The 9720-nt window shown below is 45.5% G+C and overlaps 3 protein-coding genes across 3 annotated transcripts in view; 2 read left to right on the forward strand and 1 right to left on the reverse strand.

Moving 5' to 3' along the window:
- wbp2 (WW domain binding protein 2) overlaps positions 1–2325 on the forward strand; it is a 9771-nt gene extending 7446 nt beyond the window's left edge. Inside the window, exons 7-8 of the mRNA XM_037691198.1 lie at positions 1766–1842; positions 2263–2325. Coding sequence (XP_037547126.1) covers positions 1766–1842; positions 2263–2310 — 125 coding nt within the window. The 3' untranslated portion in view covers positions 2311–2325. The remainder of the gene's footprint in view (positions 1–1765; positions 1843–2262) is intronic.
- itgb4 (integrin, beta 4) overlaps positions 1–9720 on the forward strand; it is a 181826-nt gene that overhangs the window by 133566 nt on the left and 38540 nt on the right. The gene's annotated exons all lie outside the window — the stretch shown is intronic.
- trim65 (tripartite motif containing 65) overlaps positions 6937–9720 on the reverse strand; it is a 42504-nt gene continuing 39720 nt past the window's right edge. Inside the window, exon 9 of the mRNA XM_037691197.1 lies at positions 6937–7472. Coding sequence (XP_037547125.1) covers positions 7164–7472 — 309 coding nt within the window. The 3' untranslated portion in view covers positions 6937–7163. The remainder of the gene's footprint in view (positions 7473–9720) is intronic.

The following is a 9720-nucleotide window of genomic DNA, read 5'->3' on the forward strand; positions in this document are numbered from 1 at the left end:
CAGCTGGTTTTGGTTGTCAGCAGCAAACTGGTTGATCCACTCTGAGACGGTGCTATTTAAGAGACTGAGCTGAAAACAGCACCTCAGACTGAGGAAGTCTCTCGGATGAGAGACGAAACGTTTATTTATTTATTTTTTTTTTTTTTATGTCCAGAGGACCAGATTGAACTTTTTTGGATATAAATATACTTTACATGTTATTTTAGGTAGTGAGATGTGCTGTAGGAGTGACAGATAGCTTCAAGGTGGAAGTGGGAGTGCATCAAGGATCAGCTCTGAGCTCCTTCTTGTTTGCTCTGGTGATGGACAGATGAGGTCAGGCAGGAATCTCCGTGGACTATGATGTTTGCAGATGACGTGATCTGTGGTGAGAACAGGTGGAAGAGAACTTGGAGAGGTGAAGGTATGCACTTGAAAGAAGAGGAATGAACGTCAGCCCTAGTAAGACAGAGTACATGTGTGAATGAGAGGGAGGCAGGTGGAACAGTGAGGCTACAACGAGCAGAGGTCACAAAGGTGCAGAACTTCAAGGACTTGGAGTCCACTGTCCAGGAAAATGGGGAGTGTGGTAAAGAAGTGAAGAAGAGAGTCCAGGCAGGATGGAGTGGATGGAGAAAAGTTTCAGGAGTGATCTGTGACAAAAGGGTGTCTGCAAAGGTCAAAGAAAATATACATGACAGTGGTGAGACCAGCTGTGTTGTATGGTCTGGAGACTTCCAGGAGAAAGAACTGGAAGTGGCAGAAATGCTAAAATGGTAAATGGACTGTACTTATATAGCGCCTTTCTATCTGATCAAGATACTCAAAGCTCTTTACACAACAATCTGTGTCCTCATTTACCCATTCATACAGCACTCTACTAGATCTCTACAAAGCTAATTGAACAAATCATTCTAAAGAGACTAATCAGAGCTTTAGATCACATTCATACACTGATGGGACACACATCAGAGGCTATGAGGGGTTCAGTGTCTTGCCCAGGGACACTTCGGCATGTGACTGTTGGTGGATTCGAAACCCCAACTCTCGCATTGGAGGACGACTGCTCTAACCACTCTGCCACAGCCGTCCAATGAAATGAAGATGTTGAGGTTCTCCTTAGGAGTGACAAGGATGGATAAGATTAGGAATGAGATCATCAGAGGTACAGCACAGGTTGAACAACTGGGAGATAATGTTAGAGAGACCAGACTGAGATGGTTTGGACATGTCCAGAGGAGGAACAGTGGTTTGGACATGTCCAGAGGAGGGACAGTGGTTTGGACATGTCCAGAGGAGGGACAGGGGTTTGGACATGTCCAGAGCAGGGACAGGGGTTTGGACATGTCCAGAGGAGGGACAGTGGTTTGGACATGTCCAGAGGAGGGACAGGGGTTTGGACATGTCCAGAGGAGGGACAGTGGGTATATTGGTAGAAGGATGTTAGAAATGCAGCTGCTAGGACAAAGACAAAGAGGAGATATATAGATGCAGTTAGAGAGGACATGGAGGTAGTTGGAGTGAGGACAGAGTGCGATGGAGTAGGAGGACTCGCTGTGGAGAACCCTGAAGAAGGAAAAGCTGAAAGAAGACGTTATTTAAAGTGGTCTGCTTGTTGAGTTAAACTTGTCTGAACATGTGAGAAACTCACTTTATATAATTAGAATGATGGTGAACTTCTGAATGTGTCTTTGTGCAGGAGTGTTTTCCATCTGTTGATTACCTCCTGCTCTCATGTAACAAGCATTAACATGGTACCCCCCCCCCCCACCACTCTGTTTCCCAGCGGAGGCCAAAGCAGCCGAGGCAGCAGCAAGCGCCAGTTGTGCCACTCTGCCTCCTACACCCGTGTATCTGCCGCAGGTAACACGCTGACATCCGTCTGCTGCTTCTTTATGTCTGACAATATTTGAGGCTGAGCTTGTGTGTGTGTTACATTTCATGTTGGTAAGAGAAGGCCCGAGGGCCACAAGTGGCCCATGACCCATCTCAAGTTAGCCCTCGACATTCTCCTGCAAAAACAAAACATTTTGAAATAAATAAAAAACAAGAATTTGGAAACATTCATTCATTTTTTTTATTAAAAGCCGTGAGACAAACTGAAAGCTGAACAATTTACAAAAAGCAACAAATGTTAGTGTTATACAAATGAAGGCCATCCTTTTTGTGTGTTTTGGTGTGATGTGAGATGTTTTTCATCTTTTGGCCCTTCGGTCCTGTGGACGAGGTCAAAATGGCCTCTCCGTGGATTAGACACACACTAACTGTCTCCCGTCTCCCCAGGACAAACCTCCTCCCTACTCGCCCCCAGAAGACAAGAAGAATCAGTAAAGCTGCTTGATGTCCTCCTCCCTCATGTCCTCCATCCTACTGGACCACGTCTTCTCATTCCATTACAGTGGACATCAGGATGTCCTCTGGACTGTCTCTGTCCACTTAGCTTCCTCTGTATCAGTGTGTTGTCGCCTGTTCTGTTCAAAAGCACCTTAACCTGATGGAGAGCAGCGAAGACCAGGTGTCGTTCAGGCTTTTAGACTAAATCTCACATAATTTAGTATTTATGGCCTTTCGAGTGTCCCCAGGTTCCTGCCGTAGGTTCAGCTGTAGGTTCCTGCTGTAGGTTCAGCTCACCGAGTTTTCTACGACTGTTGAACACGATTCAGTTAAACGAAGTTGCTAACCTGTTCGTTAAAACGAGCCGATGGTTTATTTTTCTATCGTTTGTGTACAGTACTGGTTTCTAAAGCTTCAGAAGACGTATTTTACGGAGAACACTCAAAGGGTTTTGTAAAGAGATGCAGCAGAATGGGCGCCTAGAGTCGCTTCCTGTTTTTTAAGAGTGGAAAAACATTACTTCTACTCACTTTTCACTCTTTTTTTTAATTTAAACTTCTCGTCGATGAACACACAAGCATTTGCTCTTAGTTTCTGTGTTTGTGATGCTAACTCCCAGTTTCAGGTTTTAATCTGATGTGCGCCTCGACTCTTCCTTCCTGTGGTCACTAATCTGTGAACTGTATCTGTGGCACATTGTGGCTCGTTCTTTGCACTTTTAGGACGCTATGCATCAGGCTACTGTCATGTACAATAAAATAAAGCTCAGTATTTATTTAAACTAATTTATTGAACAGTTCGTGGAAAGTTGCTCCGACAGGAAAACGAAGCATGAGCTCAACAGATGCATGTTTGCGTTGGACTGAACTGGAATAAATGGCTTTGACTCGAGGAAGAGATTTGTGTTTATTTCTGTGATCAGCTGTTTAGTTGCAGGTTGGTGGGGTTCAAAAGACAACTGTAAACATGAGAGCAAAGCAGTACACTGGACATACTCCAGTCGGGAGTCCACGTTTAAACCTTTGGACCACATCTGCAGTTTCACTTTCCCAAAGAATCCTGACCTTCGAGCGCCTCATCATGTCAAAAGTTCACAACGCTCAGTAAAAGCTTGTATTCTGAGTATAAAACAACTCAAACCAGTGGCTAAAAAGTTTTAAACATTTGAAAAGCTTGATGGTCAGAATTCATTTATGCATTTATATTAATGATAGTCATTGGTGAAAAAGTCCATCCTCTCAATTCTTTCTGTATCAGAACATAATAAAAATGTTCAGGTCTTTACCAGCGTCTAAAAATATTTAACATCAATCGCACAAAAACCCACAACAGATCCCTCACTGATAAAAATAAAAAATAAAAAATTTAAAACAGTCCAACTCATGATTCAAGTATGTAAGAAGGAAATGTGTTCTGTAGAAGCAGGCGTTAAACTGAAGCAACAATGTCAAAATGAATGGGCTACACTTCCTCCACAACCTCGAGAAACTGAGCCAAGTCCTACAGAAACATCTGCTACAACTTACCACAGCTGAAGGCTGTTCTTCAGCATGTTCAATGGTGGACTTTAATAAATAATATGGTGCAATCTCCTCTCCTTGAATCGCCGCCGTATGGTGGAGGAGTTTGTGCACCTGAATGATCCTAGGAGCTCTGCTGTCTGGTAGGGTCACCCAAGGCAGATCCTAGGTGACAGGCCACACAAAGATCGATTCAGAAGACTTTTATGGACAAAAACAAACAAGGAGCTCAGTGTCCCTTGCTCAGATGTGGGTTACTGGAGCGCCACCTAGGAGCCAGGCCTGGGGGAAGGGCTCATTGGTGAGCGCCTGGTAACCGGGTCTCTACCCATGGGGCCCGGTCGGGCTCAGCCCGAAGGAGCAACATGGGTTTTCCTTCCTGTGGACCCACCACCCACTAGAGAGGTCACGTTCCATGTCCCATGGGCCAGCTTTGGTAAGCCAGGGTCAGAGCGTCAAAGCCCCCACCTTTGGCCACTGCCCATGGCGTTATGCACCCGACTCATACAGCCCCTCCTGCAGGAAATGAGACTGATCTTGTGCGTGAGGTTGAGAGGTACTGACTAGATATAGTTGGGCTCACCTCGACTCACAGCATGGGCTAGACCCGATCTTCTTGAGAGGGGCTGGACCATATTCCACTCTGGAGTTGCCCATGGAAAGAGGCGCTGAGCTGGTGTGGGTCTACTCTTAACACCACAACTTGGTGCCTGTGTGTTGGAGTTTTCCCCGGTAGATGAGAGGGTGGCTTCCCTGCACCTTCAGGTGGGGGGACGGGCTCTGACTGTTGTTTGTACCTACAGTGCCTTGTGAAAGTATTCGGCCTCCTTGAACTTTTCAACCTTTTGCCACATTTCAGGCTTCAAACATAAAGATATAAAATTTAAATTTTTTGTGAAGAATCAACAACAAGTGGGACACAATTGTGAAGTGGAAAGAAATGTATTGGATGTGTCAAACTTTTTTAACAAAAAACTGAAAAGTGGGGCGTGCAATATTATTCGGCCCCTTTACTTTCAGTGCAGCAAACTCACTCCAGAAGTTCAGTGAGGATCTATGAATGATCCAATGTTGTCCCAATTGACTGATGATGATAAATAGAATCCACCTGTGTGTAATCAAGTCTCCATATAAATGCACCTGCTCTGTGATAGTCTCAGGGTTCTGTTCAAAGTGCAGAGAGCATCATGAAGACCAAGGAAACCACCAGGCAGGTCCAAGATATTGTTGTGGAGAAGTTTAAAGCCAGATTTGGATACTAAAAGATTTCCCAAGCTTTAAACATCCCAAGGAGCACTTTGCAAGCAATCATATTGAAATGGAAGGAGTATCAGACCACTGCAAATCTACCAAGACCCGGACGTCCCTCTAAACTTTCATCTCGAACAAGGAGAAGACTGATCAGAGATGCAGCCAAGAGGCCCATGATCACTCTGGATGAACTGCAGAGATCTACAGCTGAGGTGGGAGAGTCTGTCTACAGGACAGCAATCAGTCGTACACTGCACAAATCTGGCCTTTATGGAAGAGTGGCAAGAAGAAAGCCATTTCTCAAAGATATCCATAAAAAGTGTTGTTTAAAGTTTGCCACAAGCACCTGGGAGACACACCAAACATGTGGAAGAAGGTGCTCTGGTCACATGAAACTAAAATCAAATTGTTTGGCCACAATGCAAAACGATAAGTTTGGCGTAAAAGCAACACAGCTCATCACCCTGAACACACCATCCCCACTGTCAATGGTGGTGGCAGCATCATGGTTTGGGCCCGCTTTTCATCAGCAGGGACAGGGAAGATGGTCAGAATTGATGGGAAGATGGATAGGGCTATGTCCACGTAGTGGGACTACGGAGGCAGCTGAGGAGTACTGGAGGGCCAAGCGGTCCGCAGCGTTGGCTGTTGCTGAGGTAAAAGCTCGGATGTGGGAGGAGTTCGGTGAGACCTTGGATAGAGACTCTCGGTCGGCTCCGATGAGATTCTGGCAAACCATCAGATGGCAGAGGAGGGGAAAGCAGCACTTTACCAACACTGTGTTCAGTGAAGGTGGGCTGCTGTTGACCTCAACCAGTGATGTTGTCAGGAGGTGAAAGGAATACTTCTGAGCTTCTCAATCCCACCAGCACATCTTCTATGAAGGAAGCAGAGTCGGGGGACTTTGGGTTTGTTCTATCCATAACCACGTCTGAGGTCGCCGAGATAGTTAAAAAGCTCCACGGCAGCAGGGCTCCAGGAGTGGATGAGATTCACCCTGATTTCCTTAAGGCTCTGGATGTTGTGGGGCTGTCTTGGTTGACACGCCTTTGCAACATCACGTCGACATCAGGGCCATTGCCACTGGATTGGCACACTGGGGTGGTGGTTCCCCTCTTCAAAAAGGGGGACTGGAGGGTGTGCTCCAATTATAGGGGCATCACTCTCCTTGACCTCCCTGGTAAGGTCTATTCAGATGTACTGGAGAAGTGAGTCTGATTGTTGGTCGAACCTCAGATCCAGGAGGAACAATGTGGGTTCTGTCCTGGCCTTGGAACACTGGACCAGCTCTTTATCCTCACTAGGGTCATCGAGGGGTCATGGGAGTTTACCCATCCAGTCTACATGTGTTTTATGGACTTGGAGAAGGTTTTCAACCATGTTCCTCTGGGTACACTGTGGGGGGTACTACGAGTGTATGGAATTGGAGGACCATTGTTACAGGCTGTTCAGTCCCTATACAAGCATTGCGAGAGCTTGGTTTGCACTGCCAGTAGCAAGTCAGACCCCTTCAGGGTGGGAGTTGGACTCCACCAGGGCTGCCCGTTGTCACCGATTCTGTTCATAACTTTTATGGACAAAATTTCTCAGTGCAGCCAGTGGGTGGAGAGTTTCTGGTTGATGACCTCAGGATTCCATCTCTGCTCTTTGCAGATGAAATGGTCCTGTTGGTGTCATCGTGCCGTGATCTTAAGCTCTCACTGGAGCGGTTCTCAGCAGTTTGAAGCGGCTGGGATGAGAATCAGCACCTCCAAATCTGAGGCCATAGTCCTCAGTCAGAAAAAGGTGGATTGCTCTCTTCGGGTCAAGGGCAAGGTTCTGTCTCAAGTGGAGGAGTTCAAGTATCTCGGGGTTTTGTTCATGAGTGAGGGAAGAATGGAGCGTGAGATTGACAAACGGATTGGTGCAACATCTGTAGTATTGCAGACTCTGTGCCGGTCCGTTGTGGTGAAGAGAGCTGAGCTGTAAGTCAAAGCGCTCTGTTTACCAGTCGGTCTACGTTCCTACAAAGTGTAGCTTTACAGAGGAAAATATAAAGTCAAAAGTTCAGAAATGGACAGTGGAGTTTTCCACACCTGCTCATATGGAGCAGAGCATAACGCTGACGCCCTCTCCTATCCAGCAGGCGGGGAACAGTTCCCGGGTGAAGATGCAGTGGAAGGTGTGGAGTCGTGTCTGTCCGTCTCCGTAGTAAGTGAGCGTCCCGGCCTCGTAGTTCAGCAGCATGCCGATGCGGCTGTGATGGGAGGGCCCGGTCAGCATCTCCCGCTGTCCGTTGTGCCAGGCACTCAGCTGGTGCTCGTCCAGCTGCAGGCTCCAGGACAGCTCATTCATACCCACCATGCACCTCCTGCCCTTCTCCTTCCGGGGGATGCTCTCGTAGGTCACCTGGGAAGAAGAGTGTTTACATCAGGGGTCTGCAGAGATCCGTTTCAGCTTGCTAAATAAAATGTGTCCGGAGACACAAAACCTGCTTTGTCATCAACTGATGGCCTGTGGGCCAGTTTGTTGGAAGGAGGTTTTCCTGGTCGGGGGGTGGTGATATTGTAAAACTAAAATTATAGAGTAAATTTTAATGTTCATTGATATTTTTACATTTTAGGACCAAAGAAAACAGATGATAGTTTGTAGGAATTCTGATAAAAATGAAACCCCTGAACTCTCCAGGACGTAAGTCCTCCTCTTGTCTTTAGTTAAGCATCCCACTCTCAAGTTATAAAGCGTAAATTTAAAGTGTGCATAAAAATTAGTCGGTTTTGTTGGACTTAAAACTAAGTCTTGTTATTTTTTATTCTTACTCTTGTCAGAAAAATATTCCATATACAGGTCCTTCTCAAAAAATTAGCATATTGTGATAAAGGTCATTATTTTCCATAATGTAATGATAAAGATGAAACTTTCATATATTTCAGATTCATTGCAAACCTACTGAAATATTTCAGGTCTTTAATTGTTTTAATACTGATGATTATGGCATACAGCTCATGAAAACCCAAAATGCCTGTCCCAAAAAATTAGCATATCATGAAAAGGTTCTCTAAACAAGCTATTAACCTAACCATCTGAATCAACGACGTAACTCTAAACACCTGCAAAAGATTCCTGAGGCTTTTAAAAACTCCCAGCCTTGTTCATTACTCAAAACCGCAATCATGGGTAAGACTGCCGACCTGACTGCTGTCCAGAAGGCCATCATTGACACCCTCAAGCAAGAGGGTAAGACACAGAAAGAAATTGCTGAACGAATAGGCTGTTCCCAGAGTGCTGTATCAAGGCACCTCAGTGGGAAGTCTGTGGGAAGGGAAAAGTGTGGCAGAAAACGCTGCACAATGAGAAGAGGTGACCGGACCCTGAGGAGGATTGGGGAGAAGGGCCGATTCCAGACCTTGGGGGACCTGCGGAAGCAGTGGACTGAGTCTGAAGTAGAAACGTCCAGAGCCACCGTGCACAGGCGTGTGCAGGAAATGGGCTACAGGTGCCGCATTCCCCAGGTCAAGCCACTTTTGAACCAGAAACAGCGGCAGAAGCGCCTGACCTGGGCTACAGAGAAGCAACACTGGACTGTTGCTCAGTGGTCCAAAGTACTTTTTTTGGATGAAAGCAAATTTTGCATGTCATTTGGAAATCAAGGTGCCAGAGTCTGGAGGAAGACTGGGGAGAAGGAAATGCCAAAATGCCAGAAGTCCAGTGTGAAGCACCCACAGTCAGTGATGGTCTGGGGTGCCATGTCAGCTGCTGGTGTTGGTCCACTGTGTTTTATCAAGGGCAGGGTCAATGCAGCTAGCTATCAGGAGATTTTGGAGCACGTCATGCTTCCATCTGCTGAAAAGCTTTATGGAGATGAAGATTTAATTTTTCAGCACGACCTGGTACCTGCTCACAGTGCCAAAACCACTGGTAAATGGTTTATTGACCATGGTATTACTGTGCTCAATTGGCCTGCCAACTCTCCTGACCTGAACCCCATAGAGAACCTGTGGGATATTGTGAAGAGAAAGTTGAGAGACGCAAGACCCAACACTCTGGATGAGCTTAAGGCCGCTATCGAAGCATCCTGGGCCTCCATAACACCTCAGCAGTGCCACAGGCTGATTGCCTCCATGCCACGCCGCATTGAAGCAGTCATTCATGCAAAAGGATTCCTGACCAAGTATTGAGTGCATAACTGAACATGATTATTTGAAGGTTGGCAATTTTTGTATTAAAAACACTTGTCTTTCATTGGTGGGATGAAATATGCTAATTTTTTGGGACAGGCATTTTGGGTTTTCATGAGCTGTATGCCATAATCATCAGTATTAAAACAATTAAAGACCTGAAATATTTCAGTTGGTGTGCAATGAATCTGAAATATATGAAAGTTTCATTTTTATCATTACATTATGGATAATAATGACCTTTATCACAATATGCTAATTTTTTTAGAAGGACCTGTAATTTCTGATGGATTTGAGTCAGAGTCAGAGTTTCTTTATTGTCATTCGCACCACATGTGGTGGAGCGAAATTATGTACACAAGGTCCCAGTTACATCCAACAATAAAATGTATAAGAAAAACAGTAATAACATCTAAGATATGAACTAAGAATAACATCAACTAAATATACACTAAGCACTCATAACATAAAACATTGAA

The sequence above is a fragment of the Nematolebias whitei genome, chromosome 17, assembly GCF_014905685.2.
Source record: "Nematolebias whitei isolate Nwh7 chromosome 17, NemWhi1, whole genome shotgun sequence".
Lineage (NCBI taxonomy): Eukaryota > Metazoa > Chordata > Actinopteri > Cyprinodontiformes > Rivulidae > Nematolebias > Nematolebias whitei.